This window comes from Vanessa tameamea, chromosome 26, assembly GCF_037043105.1.
Source record: "Vanessa tameamea isolate UH-Manoa-2023 chromosome 26, ilVanTame1 primary haplotype, whole genome shotgun sequence".
Lineage (NCBI taxonomy): Eukaryota > Metazoa > Arthropoda > Insecta > Lepidoptera > Nymphalidae > Vanessa > Vanessa tameamea.
In genome coordinates, this window is record NC_087334.1 from 4,680,267 (window position 1) to 4,701,666 (window position 21,400).

Genomic DNA, 21,400 nt, shown 5'->3' on the forward strand with positions numbered 1-21,400 from the left:
AATTGTTTATGTCATTAATACAGATACAACAGATTTTTTACGGTTACGGAGTTGCTCTGCGATATTTCATATCATACTCATACTTAATATTAGCACTTTTACAAAAAATATTATTTTATTTATAAAATAATGGTTTTTAGAAAAGTTATATATATATATCGAGTATCATGAAAAACATTGAATAATTAGTTTAATGACAAAATACTATTATGCGTATAATAAGTACCGTATCGTAAATATTTAATTTAAAAATAATCTTTGATTACATAACTATTGTTAAAACCGGCAATATTTGCATCAATGAGATAATAAGGGCAAATAAATTACAGTATCCAAGTGTTTTTTATAAAAAAACCTGTTTACTTTATTAATTTTATCATATTTCAATGAATTAAATTATAAAAAAATATATATTTAATTAATTAATGTGGTTATTTGGATAAATAAAACATGAGTTTACAAGCATATTATATATTTTTTTTATAATAATTAAGAATAAATTCTTACATCACGAGTTATAAAATAAATACATTTATTGCCTTAAATTAAGTCCAAAAGTACTCTGTACAATTATTGTTAGCGATGTACAAACGAGAACGACAAGTAAAAAATGTCCAAAAAAAAAAACAAAAAATAAAAGGGCCTTATCATGAAGTAAGTTAAGTTTCCACAATACTCTGTGACAAATCTACGAACAACTTAACAAATTGTGTCAGAATCACAACCAATAGTTTGCATCTTAATTTCATCTCTTAATTTACTTTAATATTACACAAACTATTTTATATCATTGCTCTTCACTTAAACCTAAAACAAGAACCATTCTTTACCTTACATTATAATTACAATTAAATTAAGACTATCTAATTTCTAGCGGGTGTTTCTTACTGGACTGTTGTGCTTTACTCTCGCAAGATTGCCACGCCCTTTTCTTAAGGTAGTAATAATATTAACATGCAACGTCACCCAACTATAAATAGATATTTTGTGCTATTTTTACTGTTCTACATGTAAAATAAACATATTCACAAGTTAGGCTTATGTTCCCGATAAGGAAAAACGATGTGTCGAGTGTCGTTGCATGTTTATATTGTGTATTTAATATTTAATCTCATAAGGATTTCAGATTTTGTGAGCAAACTATGCGCGTGTGCTCGGGGTTCATCGCTTCGTAAAAAAAGGCATTACAAAAGGCCACTGTGACATCCACAATGTGCTAACTAGCCTAGCATTATTACATGCCCTATGTACTATAAGGTGTAGCATTACAAATTATATTGGCATTGTTCAATGAAATAATAAAATAAATAAGACAGTTTAAAATATCACGAAACAAAATTAATGTGGCAAATAATATGGCATCAGAATTTAAGTACTTTGATGAAAAGTAAAGGCTAATTTGAACTTGTTTATTTTTCACAAGAAAACAAATTACTTGTAACCTCTAACGTGAACGTAATTAAATAAAAGAATATTACGCTTGAATTAATAGATATGGAAGACAGAAAAACATTGCTATCAGATCAAAACGAATTAAATACTCATTAAAACAATAAACTAGTACATTAACTTCCAGGTGCTATACTGGCCACTTAGCCAAAATAATTAAATTAAACCAATTTCCCTACAAAGAAAGTCTAAACCTAAGATGGACAAAAATATTGTAACATAACAATTATGTACTTCCGTGTAATTCAAGGTGACCAAGCTGTGGACTCAACGGTTACACATACACTTTAACCACAGGGTCAGGCATTAATTTCAAAATTGACTAGATATCTGTGTGCATAGGAATCATATATAAAAAAATAGCTAAGTAAAGGAACCAATACACTGAAATTCTGGCATGTCTGTTTATAAAAAAAATATATAAAACTATATTATTGCCATATGCAAAAATATGCCTAAACTGTACTTTAAATTATGTAGACTACACGTTAACACATCTAAATTTGTACAATTTGTACAAACTTCCGCATTCGCTAAAATAAAACTCGTACTCAGTCAAGAAATCTAGATCGTCGAACTAAAGCGAAATCAGTATGCTATTAGACCTAACGAAATTAGTACACGAAACTCGATCTCCCGGTATCGAAAAAATCTCACAATAATACACGGACTAACTAAGGACACTAACGAAATAATTTGATCTCTCGTTTCACTGGCGTATTATCAATACATTAAGTACGTTCGCAAAGTCGCCTCCGGGGAGTCGGGGGCGATCAGCATCGGGCGGGCCGCACGCAGCGGGGCGGGGCGGCCGGTCATCACTTGGACGGCTGGTAGGGAGGGTACCCCTGGTGCGGCTGCGCGCCGCGGCTGCCCGTCGCGTACAGCTGCTGCTGGAAGTTGTGGAACTGCGCCGCGTAGTTGGGGTCTGCCGTGGACGGGACTGCGAAGCCCTGCCCCTTGAACCCGGGCCCCGGGCCGCCCATTGACGGGGGCAGTGGCTGTGCGGCTCCCATTCGCACGTTTCCGGGGCCCATGCCACCCTTCACGCCGCGGAAGTTGGGTCCGCACATCGGGTTGGGGCCCGGCCCGCCGAACGGGTCACCCGCCATTTTTGGCGGCGAGTTGAATCCCGCCGGGTAGTGCGGCATGCGAAGCATCCCCGGCGCCCGCATCACGCCTCGCATACCGCCCTCCATATCCATTCCTCTCGCACCGGGGAAATACTGTACACCTTTACTGCTATCCATTTGCATGGGGTTCGTGACTCGTTGCAGGAAGTCGAGACTCGGGGGTCCTCTGGGACCCGTATTGCATGGCATCTGTGGCCTCGTCGGTAAATACTGTATCGTGTTAGGCGCGCTGGCTTTTACTTGAACGTTCGCACCGTTGAAAGGGGGCATTTTTCCAGCACCACCCATTCGCGGTCCCATCATGGAGGCGTCCGGTCCCATCGGGCCCATCGGCCCACCCATGGGCCCTCCACCCATTTTCGGACTCAGATTCATATCCGGTGGAAAATCACCACCACTCATCATTCCCTCCATTGGACCGCCCATGCCTGGACCTCCCATATTATCCATATGGCAACCTGCGTAAAACACGGTTCAATAAGAATTCAAAATAAATTTTAATGTTATTTTTTTTCTGTGTAAAATTAGTAACATACCTAAATCATTCATCATCATGTGAGGATGTCCATGCGGATGCATAGAATGATGATGTTGCATGTGATGTGGTCCTGAACCGAACGGTCCCATTCCACTACCATTAGGCCCCATGGGTCCACCAGGTCCTGGGCCCCCACCGCCCACTGTATTTGTCAGTTGTTGCGACATCTGTGCAAGGGACGAGATTGGGTCGAAGGATGACGTGGAAGTACCCATGGGGCCATTTGGGCCTTGGTTCGGATTTATGGGAATGTTGTCCGGCCTGTTCATACTACATGGACCGGGGAATGGACCCGGTAAACTCGTACTATTTGGACCACCCGATAACGTCGTCTAGAAAAATGGTAAATTAATTATTTTCATAAAAGAATATACTACATGCAACTTTATTCAAGTAAGGTCTTAAAACATTTATTTTGAAAGAAAAAAAATATTACTTCATACAATACCTCCGTGTTCGATGCCATTGTGTCGTCAGAGTGTGAAGGTGCGGATACGACACTGCAGCTACTTTTCGCGGTGGAAGACGGCGCGTAGGGGCCCTGGCTGAGCGAAGGACCTTCGCGGCCCTCTCGACCCTCTCGCTGAGGTGTTTTTGACGCACTATCTTGACTCGATCTGTTCGATGATGGACTTGGCCGGGATTTTTCGTCTGTATTTTATAAATAAAAATATAATTGTATAACTTCTATTAAAATCGTCACACACATACAAAATTAAATTAAATTATAAAACTACCACCATTTCAGAATATAGATCTCACCTAGAAAGTATCATGAAACTCAGTAGTTATTTATTACATAACTGTGAATAATTATACTAACTATATAGAATAAAATTTAAAAGGGAAAATCTTAAACCTAATTTCCTTAAAGTACCATTTTGGCGCTTTGGCTTTTCTTCCTTTACACTGACAACATATGCTGTTAAATCTGCTAAATTCTTGTATTGATGGTGAAAATATGAATTACTGATTCGAATGGTATTGATTTTGAGTTAAAAAACGCATAGTATTTCTTTTCTAATGGTAAACATATATCATCAAATCTTACAAAGTGTATAAAAATAGAGTAGAACATATAACTCACCCTGGCCGCACTTGGTGCTGGAGGCGGCCGACGTGGGCGTCTGCGGGTTGTTGAAGCCGGGGCTCTGTTCCATAGAGAAGCGGCCCGCGCGCTGCTCGGATAGGGACGAGTGCGGCTCCGGTGTGCCCGGCATCATGCTGGTTAAGTTTACGTATTAAGGTCGATTCATGGCTGATACAAGGTCGAAGATCGATTTTTTTATAAAATCTTCAGTTTTTTGAGAAATTAAATTAATATATCCAGATATTTTTATTATATATTAGAATCTCAAATTCAATCTGCCTTAGCCTATAATCGCTTTAATTTATAATATATTTACCCAGCAGGTGATTTTTGATTCGAATTAGATTGTGGTGTTTGTCCGCCATTGTTCGACGGCGGTCCGTTGTCCTTCAACGAGGTGTTAGGCTGTTTCTGTATCGTTAACTCTTGACCTGTACGCATAAACAATACGTTATAGTAAACTAGCAAAAGAATTTTAATACATCAGACATAAAGTCGTAATTTGCATGAACACAGATGAATTTATAATCTTTATCAATAGAGGTGTACATACAGAAAGAGAACAAATTAGCCATAGAGTATGAAAGTATGTTAGCACATTTTCACCAACCACCACCAAAATGAAACACACATTGCATTTTGTAAAGTTAAACAAACATGAATCAATGTAATATTGACCTTTGGAACCGAGGGTCAAGGGTCGATATTGTATTGATGGTATAAAAGATGGCCAATCTGGATATTACTTTCGAATATATTATTATTTATTCTCATAAGGATTGTACAAAATACATTGGCCAACTTTCCATGTGTTTAAATACAGCATAACACAAAAAAAAGCGTCTTCACATAACACAAACTTTTAGCCGTGAACGAAAATAATTTAAATATTTTTTCCAGCACACCTTCTTTATATTCTTTTTTTTTCAATTATTTCCTTCAACGGCCTTTTAATCTAGTTACCTTCAAACTGGTTGAGATACGATATTTGTTGCGGAGATGGCACGGGCATCAAACTCGGTTCCTTCGAATGCGATCCGCCCTGTTGGTTCTTCTGTTGCTGCGCCGCCAAACATTGGAGCGTACGGACGAAAACACCATCGTCCAATTTCTCTAATATCTCTTTATATGGCCAACATTTGTCCAACGTGTCGTTCGAGGCCAATAATATGTCATGTGTCGTGTAGTGTTTGGTCCAGTATCGCGTATCAGTGTTTCGATATTGTTTAACGATTTGACGTTGTTATTTCACCACACGTTGGGATTTCAAGCGGTCAAGCGTTTTGCGGGGAAGGGGGGAAAACAAAAAATACGCATTACAACTACAGAAAAAAAAAATTAAATCAAATGCACTTCAAACCAAACTCAATGATCAATAATAAAAAAAATGCTTCAAAGAAATATTGTGGTTGGGAAAATGTCTAACACAGATAAAATAACAACATGCATTTCTACTTCTATGGCTTCTACTTTTTATTGTAAATGTGATTCTTGTGTGCTGTGCGTGTGGTATTTTCTGAGCGTGTGTGAATAACAAATGAAAACATTCGGTAGACATACTGGTTATTTAACATTTTATCACCTTGAATATAACTTTTAGAACATTTATATTCTAGATCTTTGCAAAAAAAAATATTACATTCAATTTGTAATAATTTAACAACAATTTAACTTTGTAAGTGAATTTATTCTATAACCTGGGTTTGATTGTGTCAATAGACTCTATTTTGTTTACTCATGACATCCGATCGCTACGATTAATTTATATATATCATCTTAAATAAATATTATGAACATATTACATGGCAAATTATTCACTGATGAAATAGTAATTAAATTAATTAATGAATCATTTTATTCTTTCAATATTGCTATAAGGAAAGAATGCCTTTACAAAATATAGTTTTGAATATGTTAAATTGTCATCACATACTATGTCATTCCACTCGAATCACACACCTTTTTTTGTTTTGTTTTTTTTTTTTATATTTCTTTGTTATACGAGCGTGTGTGTTGATGTATGGAGTGAAGTGTGCGTGCGTGCAGTACGAGGCGTGTGTACCGACCTGGCGCGTCGGACTTCTGCTTGCAGTGCGCGGGGCTGCTGAGCGCCGAGCCGGCGCGGGACGCCTCCGCCGACATCGGCATCACCGCGCCCTGAGACGGAGACTGCGTGGCTGTTGGGGTGTAAATAATCATTATAAAATAGGTGTAATATTTACAATTTTAAGTTTTTATCTGTAATAAATGGCGTCAATAACACAATGGTTTACGGGCTGCCTAGCTAGCGCCTAGATGTAAAAAGTCCTAGGTTCGATCCTGACCCTATACGACAATATTCCAATATTGTCACTCCTAGTACAAGATTTAAGCTCAATTGGAGGGGTCAATACGAATATTAGTAATTCCTAAAAAAATGCTACTACTCTTTTAAAAAAAAAGTAATATCTATGTTGTATGAAAATATGAAATATGTATTTTCATAATTATCATCATAATTTATGACCCGGCGATACATTTACAGACGTTAAAGCTCTATGAACTATGTTCAACGTTAACAAGCAGCTATTGAACATATCAGTTTCCTACACTCTACGCATATTCCATACTATTGTCCCTCGCAACGACAAGAGGAGTACCATAAACAAATTTTTGATATACACATATCTATAACCAACGAACTTAACATTTTACACTTTTCATTACTCATATATCCTGATAAATGATACATAAAAATTTAATGAAACCACTTAATGCAAAGCGACCAAAAATAAATCGTTAATAATATTAGGTACATATGTCACAGTTTTAGAATTAGTTTTAGAATTCATTAATTTAACTTTTGACCTCACATGATAACATACCGATAGGCACGGAGGCTGAGCGGTGTAAGGGCGAGGCGCCGTAGGGCGGCGGCGGCAGGCACCCGCCGCGCTCTGAGCACGGAGACTTCACTTGCGTACCTGTTTGTATCACAGATCATCAGTTAACTTAACATTCAATACATATTTTAGAAAATAACTAGCATCCTGTACTTCCTAGCATATTTTTTATATAAAAAAATACTGGTGTACACCAGTTTGGTGGAACCAAACAAAAATGTTACCAATGCCAATAAGATAAATATGGGCGTAATTATGGCAGATTATTAATAAATTTTTTTTATTTGCCAGTGCATTGGTAATGAAAGCAATTGCAGATGTGAGAGCATTATTTTCTATTGATAAAAAAAGGCGAATCCTCACCGAGTTCGTTGTCCATGTTCTTGTTGTCGTCAAAGAACTGATGGTGCAGCTTCTGCCAGTCGATGTCTCCGGGCGGGGACTTGGGGCTGCGCGCCGACTTGTGCCCCGCGCCCAGCCCCGCCATCCCCGCGCCCAGCCCCGGACCCAGCCCGCCGGGGTCGCCCGGGCCCATCTGCTTACAACACATTTCTTCATTTCAATATCACTTTAACTTATATGCACAATTATGCCAAACACAGTTATCTTTCGAAACCACCTACCGCGTTGAACAGTACTACATTACCCACTTTTGTATGAAACATAATTTTACTTGTAGCAATATCAAATAGAATGTTTTAAGAAACACTATACAAAGTTCGAAAAGCAATGTCATCTTTAATAATTCATTCGAAGTCATGAAATGTTAATCAGTTGATTGGTTCTTTCACTCACATTTCTGCCGCGTCCGTATTCGTCGCACATGGGTCCGTTGACGGACATGTGATGGTCAGGTCCGCAGTCTCCGTGGGGGACCATGCCCCCCATCATACCACCTTCCATCATTATACCACCTATAAGTAGAAAAGAATACCTTACGTGGAATGTTTCCCGAAACATATTTTTAATATTAATCAATTAAAATTACAATTTACCATTCATAGTATTCAGATTTGGCCCTGGCATCATCCTTGGCCCCATGTGCGGTCCACCCATCATACAAGGTTTAGGTCCGCCCATACCACCCATAGGGTTTGGCATACGCTAAAATAAAATCATATATTTATACAGTTGTTTTTATTTCAGTTTGCAGTTTAAAAATCAAGTCAAAAATACTTACACCCATAGGCCCACCGCATCCTCTACCCATATGCATGTCTGTACACATCCCAGATTTCATATCTGGTCCACCACACGCACCTCTGATGCCTTTCATTCCACATGGCCCCATGGGCCCCATGGGTCCATTTGGTCCCATCGGTCCATTAGGTCCCATTCCACCCATCATTGGACCGTTAGGACCCATCATCCCATTAGGTCCCATAGATCCATGACCACCCATTCCCATTCCAGGACCACCCATATTACCCATAGGACCTCCCATAGGTCCATTGGGACCCATCGGACCACCTGGGCCCATAGGACCGGGTCCCATCGGACCGTTTGGGCCCATAGGTCCAGACATTGTGCAATTAGGTCCACTACTCATACTACTCTGCATTGATACCATGGGTCCATTTGGTCCAGATCCCATCGGTCCATGAGCAGACATTGGAGGGAAAGACATGTTCATATTTGCAGTTGAGTTGGGTGGATTTATGTCAGAGGGTGGTTGTGAGCCATCGTTTGGCTGGTTGGGGTTGCTTCCACTCTCTGGGAATAGAATTTGTTGCATCTTGCGTATGGTCGCGAGTTGTTCTTCGCGATGTGCTCGCTGCTGCGGCGTCAGATTCTCGTCAGGTATCTTAACGCCTGCGGACGAAACTAGAGCTGAACATGGAAAAACATTCTTTAACACCATCATTGACTGCGTACGAGTCTGTCGACTTGATCACGTATTTTTACTGAAATATCCAAGGTCAACAAAACCCACTACATTACATTTTTAATAAAACATAAAAAAAGTTACATTATTTTTTTAAAAAGATCATTTTATTCCATAAAATGAAATAAGAATATTCTATATTACATTTAAAAATCATGTTTCATTTATATAGCACATACTGATATTCACCTTTTGGACCGGACTGGCAAGAAAGATTATTATCTCCAGAGTTATTATCACCGCCTGCTTCAGAGCAGGCCGGCATTTGTGAAGGACCGTTAGACATGCCATTCGACATTACGGAGGGGTTTTTCTGCAATAAAAGATGCGTGTCAAGCGTCAAGCGTGTTAAATTCAACTAGAAATTCAGTTTATTATATTTTAATCCAATAGAAAATGTTAGTAGCTTATATAAAGTTATCTCATTAGATTTTAAAATAAATTGTTTTAATTTGAAATACTATATTTTTCAATTATTATATAAATAAAACAATAACAAAAATGTTGGAGATAAATACTCACGGTGTCCCAGGGCATTTCACCATCAGCACCGAGGCCGTCCATGACACCACAGGACGGGGTGCCCCCTGGAAACCCATCCATCGGACCCATGCCCGGACCCATCTGCCCCATTTGTCCAGGCCCTCCTTTCATCATCATTATTTGATTTCCGGGTCCACCCATACGATTCGGGCCCATCATGTTGGGACCCATGTGGCCCATTCCGCCGTGGCCCATGGGACCCATATTCGGTCCCATAGGACCACCCATCATGTGGCCCATTTGATTCGGTCCACCCATCATATTTGGCCCTCCACGCATTCCGCCTCGATTCTTAGCCATAGCAAGATTATTGAGCCATTGTGCTGGATTTTGTTTATTAAACTGGCCCATTTTCAAAGGATGTTTCTATAATGAAAATATTAATAAAAAGCTATTAAAATCAAATTTATTTTATTTACAATATAAAAGTAAACTATAAACACACACACACGCATATATATATAATTAATTTATATAATTATTATTATATAACCTACCTCAAGATACTTTTTAGTGCCAGGCTGAGCACAATGGTAGGCGATGATGGAATGGTGCTGTCCTGAAATGACGGCCTCGGCGCCTTTGTTTGCGAGTAGCGTTGAGAAAACGAAGATTTGACTCTGCTGCTGGGTGGATACGAAAAGAACTATTTGAATCGTACTTTTTTAATTTTAATAATAACACTATTAAACGACCATGAAGACTTTTATGCGTCATACGTAAATTAGTCGGAAATTAAATTATTCAATTTAAACAGTACTGCCGTCATGGTATTACATTAATATAAATAATATAACTGGTTAGTATATAAAGCAATACATAATTTGAAAAATAAATCAGTTTGTAATTTGGACTGTTAATACATCATTTATATATACAGTAAAACTAATATTATTTATTTATTTAAATTATAGATTATGTATATTAAAAAAAATGTTATAAAAATAATAATTTCAAATTTATTTTCTTTTAAGGATACAATTAACGTGTTACATTATGATTACGTATAAAGTTTTACATAATAGTAAAGAAAGTATTAAATCAATTAATAAAAACATATTTTAAATTTAATTATGTTCAAAAATATATACATATATAACCTCCTTGATGCTGTTTAGCCGGTCCATCACACTCACACGCAACTAAGTAAATACACGAATTCAACAAAGATTTCGATGAGAGAAATCGTAAGGACTATGCGTTGCCTACGCAATTACGTGTCATTGCATTTACAAAACAAAACAATTGAAACATGTGTTTATTGCTTCACTTCGATCATACGACGTGCATCTCATCCTATACAGCCAAAAATATAATCCAATAACCTTTTAAATAAATATATTGTCCATTAAAAAAAATTTAAGTAACATGATACATAGTTAAGGTATTTTTTTTTTTGGCACCATCATGTATATAAAGATAGACGCCTAGTTGGTGCAATTGGCGGAATATACTTTCTGTAAAAAATCTTTTTTCTTTTATATAATATCGAAAATTACCATCCATAAAAAAAATATATATTTAAAAAGTAAGCGATCCTGCACTTGGGACACCTGTCGGTAAGTGATCACCGCCACCCATAGACATTTTCGCCGAAAGAAGTTTTAACCCTTGCTTATATCACCAATGTGCTATCAACCTTGGGAACCATGGGTCCATTGCGCCTGTAGTTACGCTGGCTCACTTAACATTCACCGGAGCATAACAATAAGTGCTGATGCTCGGCGGTAGATATGATGAGTGGTGGTACCTACGCAAATTTAGGCTTGCCCAAGGTCTCACCAAAAGTTAACCAACTTGACGGTTAAATCATCTTTTTAAATATATTTCGAATGAAAATTATATATATTTTCTTAATGTTACCTCCATACTCCCAGACTGTTTGCTGATGACATTGGAAGGCAATGACTGCGCCTCGCTCGACATTGGCCCCATGGACACTCCAGGCCCCATAGGGCCCGTATTGCCCATACGACATGAGCCCATGTTCTCTGGGCCATTTGGATTGCGGCAGTTTTGATTACCATCCTAATAATAAAAATAAAGTAAAAATTAAAACACTGATTATGATATAAAGTGACAGCTGATAACTACCACCCAGAAGATCAGATGTTCCATTGGCTTTCGATACAATATTTTTAATGTTTGCATTATATACCTGCAAATTTCCAGCCGATCCTCGGAGACCAGTTTGTGGATCAATAATGTCATTTGAATCGGATGAGAGTCGTTCTGACTTCAGTGATCCGGGGCCGCCAAGTTCACATTGCGGAGACTTTGTGGGGTCACCTTAAAAAAATTAACAATGAAATAAAAAACTAATTACAGCATAAAAAACCAACGAATGCCTGGTTTTACATTGACACATAAGATGATTCTACTTATATCTACTTATATGGATTTTCACTACTGGGACTGGTTGTAATCCCAATATTTTTCAATATGCTGCGTATTGAAGTTATGATCTTATTCTATTAAGATGTTTAATATAGTCATTTTATATCCCATGACTTCCGACTCGTGACTAATGGCTAGCTTATAAGGTCCTGGGTTCAAATTATCGGGGCAACTATGAGGGGGAAATAAACATTGCGTGTTTACACTCTCGCCTCGAAATGTACGTAAAGCCAACCAACGGCTACGCCTGCACCCTTTCCGCTCGTATCGAGTTCGCTGTTTCATTGGACTACGAGAGTGGAAATACACAATGTACTTGTATTATCGCGAATGTGAATATCAACATCATCACCATTACAGTACTTATCGAATCAATATATTTATAATATATTTTTAAATAAACTGATAGTTTAAATTGCCTATATAAATGAAATGACCTGGTTGGCATTGATATAAACTGAAACATGGCGTGTTTTATAGTTCTAGTACATATTTAAATTAATTAAGAAAACGAAAAGCAATTATAAAAGTCGTTAGCTCCTTTTTTGGTCAGAGGTTAGCATCTATTATACAATACGATAAACCTAAGTTCTTAAGGCTAAGGTAATAAGGGTAAGACATTAATGCATTGTGTCAATACTAATGCATTTTAATCTATATAATATCAATGCCGACTATCACTCACTCGCTTGGGGTTTTACCTGTTATTGGTGATTATCTAATAGATAATTAAAATCACATATATCTAATGAAAATAATCATATACAATGAGAGTTATTTTGGACATAATTTCCGAAACACGATTAGTAATTTAAAAAAAAATCTTGTCAAAGATCAGAGAGACAGAGGGGGGAGGTGGGGGGCTAGGAGGTGGAGGTAGTGGGGGTTATAAGAACTACATTTAAAATGTTAATCATTACTAAATCCCACTAATATTGTTGGGCATTGGATAGTCCAATAGCGTAAGTTCACTTTACCTACGATTCAAAGTACTCTTAAACTCTTTTACAAAAAATATTCTAACTTAATTGCAGTGTATTATCCACTAGCTCTAAAATACAAAACATAAATATATTAGGACAGTTTTCGATTTTTACCATCGTAATTTTAAATGTCAATATAAATGAAGTGAAATAAAAAATATAACTTAATTTTTCGGACGCCACTTTTAATGTAATTTATGTGACCGTTGCTTTCGTGATTGTAATAACTGCAAATCAAATTTATTTAAAGGGTACGTGACCTTCGAAACCTACACCACCCTAATCCTAAAAACATCGCTATGCCATCTTCGTATTATTCGTATGCTGCCCTTTTTCTCCTCTCCATAGTATTAGATTTGACGTCAAAACACTAAGAATCTTCGATTTATTTCTCCAATATTAAAGTATTTTAAGCTTATATTTGTAAATTAGCGTTAAATCGCTAATCTACAAATAGATGTTCGTAGCTTTGTGCCAAAGTGTACTGTTCAATCCGATTTGAGCCAAGAGAATGGAATGAGCAATCAGAAAATATTATCCGCACCTATGATCCTTCACACTTACCATCACTATCCATGAGGCCGTCAATTTCAGTCTTAATACCGTCGACACCAAGGTCGGCGTTAGAGTCCTCGCCGCCTTGGCTGTGTGGTTCCATTTTAACTCTATGTGCCGGTTCGTCCGGTTCCTTTTTTAGTGCCGCTGGTGTCGGCAAAGACGCGGACGGTGGACGAGATCCGTGACCTGAAGAAATTAAAGATATATTGCAAATAATATAATGAAATAAATTACAATTATTTCAAACACCAATTAAAATATTGGCAATATATAACTTATAATTTTATGATAACAATATATTTTTATGCAAATAAAAATAATTATTTAGCTAAAGCAAATTTCATATAGAATTTGCATGAAAAATCTCCCAAGTAACAATTAATTATAATAAATACCAGGTTCGGCAGGATCATTAGGTTCGTCTTTAAGGCGGGCACCCCCGCCTTTCTCCTTCTCCTTGATCATTCCCCTACGTGCCTTCGCCAACTTGACTGTATAAAACAAATTCTCATAATAACAGACTTAAATAAAATAACAAAAAATTGAATACAACCTTGTTAATGTATATGGAGTCCTGGAATTTTTCATTTAAAGTTAATATAATTTTTATGTCAATTGTTTTGTTTTGTTTCCTTTATGTTTTTTATTAAATTTTTATTGTTAAAGACTAAATTAAAGATTAAACTCAGTAAAATAAAAATAAAATTGTCTCTTTTTTATGTTGGTACTCATATGATAACATACATATACATACAAACATTGATAAGTCAAAACCTGTACCTTCTAATTGTTTATTCTTATATAAAAGATTATATTCCTACGTAATATATTCTACATATGTTACAAATTTCCCACTGCAGCATAAACATGTCTCGTCTCCCTTCAAGGACTGAATAACAGGAACTGAAGAACAGAACTGAATTATATTTATTTAAAGAATTTAATAGAAGTAAAAAATTTAAATGCACATAATTATGGTAGTAATGTCTGTTCTAAAATATGAATTTTAAATTTTTATTAATAGTTATGAAACAAATACGAAAAGGTTAATTTAATATTAAGTCAAAAAACTACTAATATTTTACCTAACCCCTATTATATAAATACTTTTAATTTCAATTACTTTTACTGTTTGAAATTTTATTTTCCATTAAAATCACTATTTTAATATATTAATTTTAAATAACTGATTTTATTTTACCAAAAATAACCAATTAATTTACAAAAGTTTTGGGAAATTGTTGAGTTTGTGTTAAAATGTGTATAAAGATTGTGATACAAATTTCATTCAAATATAAATAAAGAAATGAATAAATAAATATTGGACAACATCACATACATTACTCTGATCCCAATATAAGTAGCTAAAGCACTAGTGTTATGGAAAATCAGAAGTAACGACGGTACCACAAACACCCAGACCCAAGACAACATAGAAAATTAATGAACTTTTTCTACATCAACTCGGCCGGAAATCGAACCCGGGACCTCAGAGTATCGTACCCATGAAAACCAGTGTACACACTACTCGACCACGGAGGTCGTCGAGTATATCATTTAATACAAAACTTACTCTGTCAGTGTTGACAGATAGTCAACACAAAGTCTGTCTGTCTGTCACAGGAAACCCACTGAATAGATTTTGACATTTGAAACGGATAATATCAACGAGAATGTCAACAAGACTATTATATAATATTTTGTCATATATTAAATATATGACAAATATTGAAAAGCATGAGACTCTGTGGAATCAAAATATTGCATTGCTGTCCAATGGTCTCTACACTTCCTTATCCCTGCCTCGTAATTATATAAATAAATTCTAATCATATAAAATGTAGAAGGGCTTTTTGTCATAAACCAAATTCTATGTGCATGGATCTACAGATAGTAATTCAAAGCTATTTTTAATAGCAAGTAAATATAACACATCAATATAATCCTTATACGCTAAACTCAGACAAAGTAGATTAAATGTTGAAAAATTTATCCGACTATCAATTTTTTATACTAATTCTTAATGAATATTTATATAATATATTATACTTGTGTAAAACTGTTATGTTTCTTCCATTATGAATCATATTTAGTTAAATAGAATTACTTTTTTTTGCCTATATTTCCGTTTACTATTCAATTTTGAAATGTAATATAAATAACAATTAAATAACAAAGAATTTATGAAAATTAGAAATATGTAATCAAGCTTTTATTTCATTAGATACTAAATATATTTTAATGTAAAAATTTACCCCAAATTTATGATAAATAAAGTAAAAATAATACATAAGTAGAGCTATAATATTAAGAGTAAGTGGTAGAAACACATTTGCTTTACTTTAACAGAAAATATATATGTAAATTTTTTTATATGATTTAGTTTTAACAGAGATATTATGAAAAGCAAAAGAATTCATATAAATAAATATATCAATTGAAAAATTTATATAAAATAAATTTTTATGAACTTATAATTTACATAAAACTGCCATAATGTTCTGGTAAATTGTTATATTTTTGACTTTATGTGTGAACCAAATGACATTTAAACACAAATATTGGCAAATCAAATATATATTAAGAATGTATTAGTCATTTTGTATCCTGAACCAAATCTTTTGATATTTTAATGGCATATTGATTCATTTAACTATTTTAATTTAAAGTTTTATCTCATTATTGATGTGTTTCTGCTATTGATTCACCTAACTAGCCTAATAAGCGTTCTAAGATAGTGTTGTAATAAATGTTTTATAAGCATCTGTCATTCATATTATTTATCTTTGTTCATATCAGATTAAAACACAAACTTGAAACTAAAACTAATTGTCAATATTTAAATATTGATAAGTTATTTGCAAGACAAATTTAGTTCAATTAAATATTTTTGTTTGTAAATAATATGTTAAACATTAAATTATCATTTATGTAAACAAATTTGTCACTATAAAAAAAAAAGCATTTTAAATCTTTATCATTTTGCTATATATTGAACCTATCAGTATTCAATTCAAACTTGTTTTAATTCCTAAGTGAATTACTATTTTAGACCAGTGGCACTGTCATATAATATATCAGTTCTAACTACAGAAACTTACGTGAATTGTTGAAAATGTGACAGTAATAACAAGTGTTCACCATTCATGTTCGTAAGTAAACAGACCTATTAAAAAATTGTATACATACAAATACAAAATGATCCGCGGGCCTTTCGTCACGGGCGCAATAATTGGCACATGTCCCACAAATCCACGGAACGGCACTTCATTACAAGAATGTCATTATGCTGCAGCAAGCGATCGAAAGATTATTATAAATAGAGATCTTAAAGAACCTTGGCGGTCGCGAAGACGCTCGCAGCGCCCGCGGCCCCTCCACCACGACCGGCCGTCACAAACCTCGATTATATCCAGATATTTAATTAAAACTAAACTTCACCGCGAAACGCAATAAAAATTCCAGGTTTACTCTCCATACATAAACAATGAGATAGATCGGGTGTAGACAGGCGCGAAGCACACTTAACGCACGTTTATTATGGCCGATTTAATACTTTAAACACGCTGTTTGGACAAGACGACACCTTCAGAGAAAGCGTCTAACATTAATTTATATCATTCGTGTGATCTAATTAAGGTATAACGAGGGGTATGCAGCGAGAAACAAAAAATCGGGATCGCTGACATTTTTGTTTATGGTACATCGACGAGACGAGATCCAGAATCCACAAATAGCGAATAAACGTACATGATTACCGCCTCCTGACGGATTTTCTATCACTTGATAACACAAAACACGGTGATTCTTCACATTTATGTAAACTTCATCGTTAAAATATACTCATTTATTAATTTCTTTCTATCAGCATATAACACAAATCACCACGCACACACAACACAACATACATAATATATGTACACCAATACACATGGGATGGATACTTCTCACTCACAAATTTCCTTTTCTACACAAAAACAACAAAAGTGCGAGAATAGTGAGATATACGTTCGATAACGCGCACCAGCAAACTAAATTTTTTAAATCAATATACTCAATTTAGATTCACAACTTGAGCTGAATTATATATTTTTATTTTAATTAATAGTATTATTTTGATTTAAATGTAGCTTTTTATGTAATTATTGTATAAAGTTTGATATTTTAACGTATGTTTGGATTATTGTAGCTATAATAAAGAAGTAATTGACATTATTTTTAATAAAATTTAAGTCATATTTATTAAAAAATCCTTTAAATGAATGAATTAATAATAGAATATAAGCCTTAAATATCGTGTATTAGATTATTAATTTATTATATGTAATATAAATTGAATAAAAAAAGTCTGACTATTTAAAATTATTGATAAATGTAAAAATAAATGTATATGTGGTATAAAAATATTTAAAGATTAATATAAAATTAATGATTAAAATAAAGAAATATATATTTTTAAATAAATCAAGTCGAGTATCCGAACGTCGGAGACAAATAATTATTTCCAAAATTAATATAAGATTTTTATATGATAAATAAAGTTAATTTTTATAATAATAGCCACATATGAAATATATTTTAGATAAATAATATAATAAAACTATATACATTAAAATAATTTAACGAGTGAAGTTGTCTATGCTTTCTAAATTCTAAATAAGTAATTAATTCAATATGGCTACTTCTATAATAAGTTATTTTAAAAATGTATAGCTTTTACGTAGTTGTATGAATTTACTTGTCGTATTATTAAAATTACAAAAAAAAGATAATTTTACTGATGTACAATTAAACAAGAATATAATATTACGACCCAAATATATTTTTAAAGCCTGCATGACATTTATAAATGTCATTCGTGAAAAATCATAGATAATAAAAGAATAATTGACATTGATAGCCACTGTTCACAAAACTTACCACTTTGGTTGCCTTTAATGCCTCTTCATATACCTTTAAATATTTTTAAAATTATTAAATTTATTTAAATTAACAAAATTTATACATTTTTAACATTACATATTTTTTAGTTTAGTTTTGTTTACGATATTACAAGTATTTCAAAACATTGAAGTGAATTGTATTACAAATTAAAAATAAACGGTAATAACAAATTACCGAAAATATTTCACATATTTTTTTAGTTTTTATTTTGACTGTATTTTTAGGATTTTAAAGAATATATTAATCCATGTATTATTTATTATAAAATGAAACTGAAACAATCACATAAATATAAGTCTGATACAATTTGACATCATGTTGAAGGTATAAAATGATATCCATATTATTTTTCTACTATGTATTTTTCTTGTTACTATCAAATTATAAAACATAATTGCATTTTGATATCCATTGAGTTTGGCATTAGAAAAAAAATACATTGTCTATGATTATTTCACGGTGAAGGGAGGAGGGGCAACGATAGATTTCGCTTCGTTGTCGTGTATTAAATTTTTAGTAGTTTGTGTTAAAATCGTTATATATGGATTGAATTGAGTGAGACTGTTTCATGCTATATGAGTGGATTAGAGATATTGATAACTGTATGTGTACACCGGCGATTACATTTGGACCGCTCCCTGTGCGTAGAGTACGTACGTCAGTCATCAAGTATTTTTCATGCTTGTACTACTTGCGTATAGTAGGGGCCGTGTGATAGTAAAAGCTGTTGGAAAGTGCATTCATACGGGAAACTATTGCCGTAAAAACAAATCTCACGTTCCGTTTATAATATAGCGCTAAGTGTTGAGTGTTCAGTCGATAGGAATTGGATGTTTGAAGCCATTTTCGGTAAGTGCTCATATCAGTGGTATTTACGTTTATACTGGCGATAATATTGTGTTCTACATGAGTATTGACCCCTTAAGATGGACTTTGTGAGCTTATCGGGCAGTCACTTCTATAAGTTCTCTTATACTTTATATGTGAAGGTGTTCTTATCAGTCTCATTTGTGTTGTTAAAAAAATAATGTCTCATTAAATTTAATATTATGACTTATTGACAGTCAGATATTATAAATACAGTATTTATTAAAATATAAGAAAAAGTTTATAAAAGAAATCTTTAAAAGATATATACCTCTTACATTTAGTACCTATTACTAAAAAACGATCATAATACTAATTTACTGTAGTTTTTCTTAATAAAAATTAAATTATTATTAAATACTTATAGAAAAGTATATTTTTTTAAAAACACATTTAACCTGATGTCTATATGCATGTTATATTACTGTTTATCTTTTCTTATATTATTTAATAGTAAATGTTATTGGTGTTTGTTTCAAATGAATATACACCTGTGTTTCTTTTCAGTTATGTAATTTATTAAGATGCTTATATTTTACTCAACATAATAATTTGTATAGTAATGACAAGTACTATAATGTCACATTTTTGTATCCTAAACTATTGAAACATTTATTTTACCAACCTAAGAAAAGACATTTTATAATTTAGTCATTTAAATCCTTATAGATAAGTAACTGGTATATGTAATGTCTCTTAAGCTCAATAAATATATCATTTATTAGGAGGATCATTTGAGCAAAAAAAAATCAAACAACATTAATAAGAGTTTGTAAATTGAATACTTAGTGCTTGTCTTCATTCTTCTTGTTCTTTGATTAATTTTCATACACTTCTTCTATTTCCTTACATAAATTTGTATACATTGTATAATATGTTTGTATTACATAAGTGATTAAATGTATACATTTATTTTAATCGGCACAATGGAATATTTAAATTATTTTATAGTGGGTATTGAACAGACATTCTTGTAGTAAAGCATGCAACATGCAAAGGTTGGTTAGTAAACTCCTAGCAAAGCTTAATTGGAATATAATAGTTTTTATTCAAAAAGTTGTCATTACATTATAAAATTTGACAACACTTGTAAAGATTTTACAATTTTCTATGAACTTTTGATAAGTATGTAAAGGATTTATATGCATGCTTCATGCAAGGAAATTATTTCAATTCAAAAAGATAAATACTTATCATATATAATGTTGGTTTATAGTAGATTAGGGACATAATGTAATATTTAATTGGAAAATTTTGTCAATAAATCTATTTAACTCCAAAAGAATGGAGCATTTATTATTAAGATTGATATTAAGGTTGCTATTCGTCATGGGTTTCAGAATGGATTTCTTTTAATAGGCATTTGTGTGGAATTGTTTTGTAAATTAAAATATTAAGTCAATATCAGACATCTGAACAAAATTACATTCTCCTTTTTAATGGGTTGTTACTCATAACTTGAACCAGAGAAGAAAGAATACAGCTCCGTTCCTTATTTACTACTTTCCCTCACTGTAGAGTTGTGTTTACCTCCTTCTGTCTCATGCATATTTCCACACAATGTTATACATTAAATAGAAACCTTGAAATATTTTTTTATCACGAGAAGTAGGTATATTTATAATTTGAGAGTGATGAGACTAACTTCATTTGTTTTTCATCTTTGATTAACATTCAAATGTTCGGTATATGTTTAAAACTTTATATATATATTTACCTACAATGACACCACGGCATATTTTAAACTTGACTCTTAAACAACGACTGCCATGCAGATAAGCCTAGATGACCCAATAGATAAACACGCTGATTTTAATCTAAACTTGCCGACTTGGTTCTAGTTGGTGCGAGTTTAAGTTTTCGAAGTGCTTAAGTCGTGTTAAAAGTTATCACGAGTATTCTATACGTTTATTTGATACGAAATTCTTAAAAGGTATACTTCGATATTAAAAATCCTTACTAAGTGGTTTGGTATTTTCTGAGTTCCTTTTTTTTTTGGTATTGACCGACGCCGTAATATTTTGCCGCGTGATTCACTGTTTAAGTATGCCTGTGTTAATTTTATATATTTCGTTTATATCCTGTAAATACCGACATTTAAGCGACGTTCACACATGTTCATCAGAATATT

General features: G+C 33.7%; 2 protein-coding genes across 12 annotated transcripts in view; one reads left to right on the top strand and one right to left on the bottom strand.

Annotated features, from left to right (window-relative positions):
* Positions 1 to 455: 455 nt before the first annotated feature.
* On the bottom strand, positions 456 to 17,446 carry LOC113393100 (collagen alpha-1(I) chain-like). Of its 10 annotated transcripts, none has more exons than XM_064219201.1 (20): positions 17,209 to 17,446; positions 13,854 to 13,949; positions 13,465 to 13,644; positions 11,679 to 11,809; positions 11,384 to 11,548; positions 10,018 to 10,146; positions 9,500 to 9,886; positions 9,167 to 9,290; positions 8,273 to 8,922; positions 8,088 to 8,196; positions 7,888 to 8,006; positions 7,456 to 7,627; positions 7,075 to 7,173; positions 6,277 to 6,387; positions 5,174 to 5,332; positions 4,527 to 4,641; positions 4,208 to 4,344; positions 3,557 to 3,771; positions 3,119 to 3,452; positions 456 to 3,040 (listed from the first exon to the last, which is right to left on the bottom strand). In XM_064219201.1, the coding sequence occupies exons 2-20, from the start codon at positions 13,921 to 13,923 to the stop codon at positions 2,268 to 2,270; spliced, it is 4,179 nt and encodes a 1,392-aa protein (XP_064075271.1). In that variant the 5' UTR covers positions 13,924 to 13,949; positions 17,209 to 17,446; the 3' UTR covers positions 456 to 2,267. The 10 variants fall into 10 exon arrangements, with proteins under 10 accessions (XP_064075271.1, XP_064075273.1, XP_064075272.1 ...); XM_064219203.1 differs by lacking the exon at positions 17,209 to 17,446 and adding an exon at positions 16,992 to 17,139; XM_064219202.1 differs by lacking the exon at positions 17,209 to 17,446 and adding an exon at positions 16,648 to 16,984.
* A 1,411-nt stretch (positions 17,447 to 18,857) lies between these two features.
* The window catches only part of LOC113393472 (catenin delta-2), a 72,451-nt gene continuing 69,908 nt past the window's right edge, over positions 18,858 to 21,400 (top strand). For both annotated transcript variants that reach the window (XM_026630363.2, XM_064219067.1), the window contains exon 1: positions 18,858 to 19,251. The gene's annotated coding sequence lies outside the window, so the exon portion shown is untranslated. The remainder of the gene's footprint in view (positions 19,252 to 21,400) is intronic.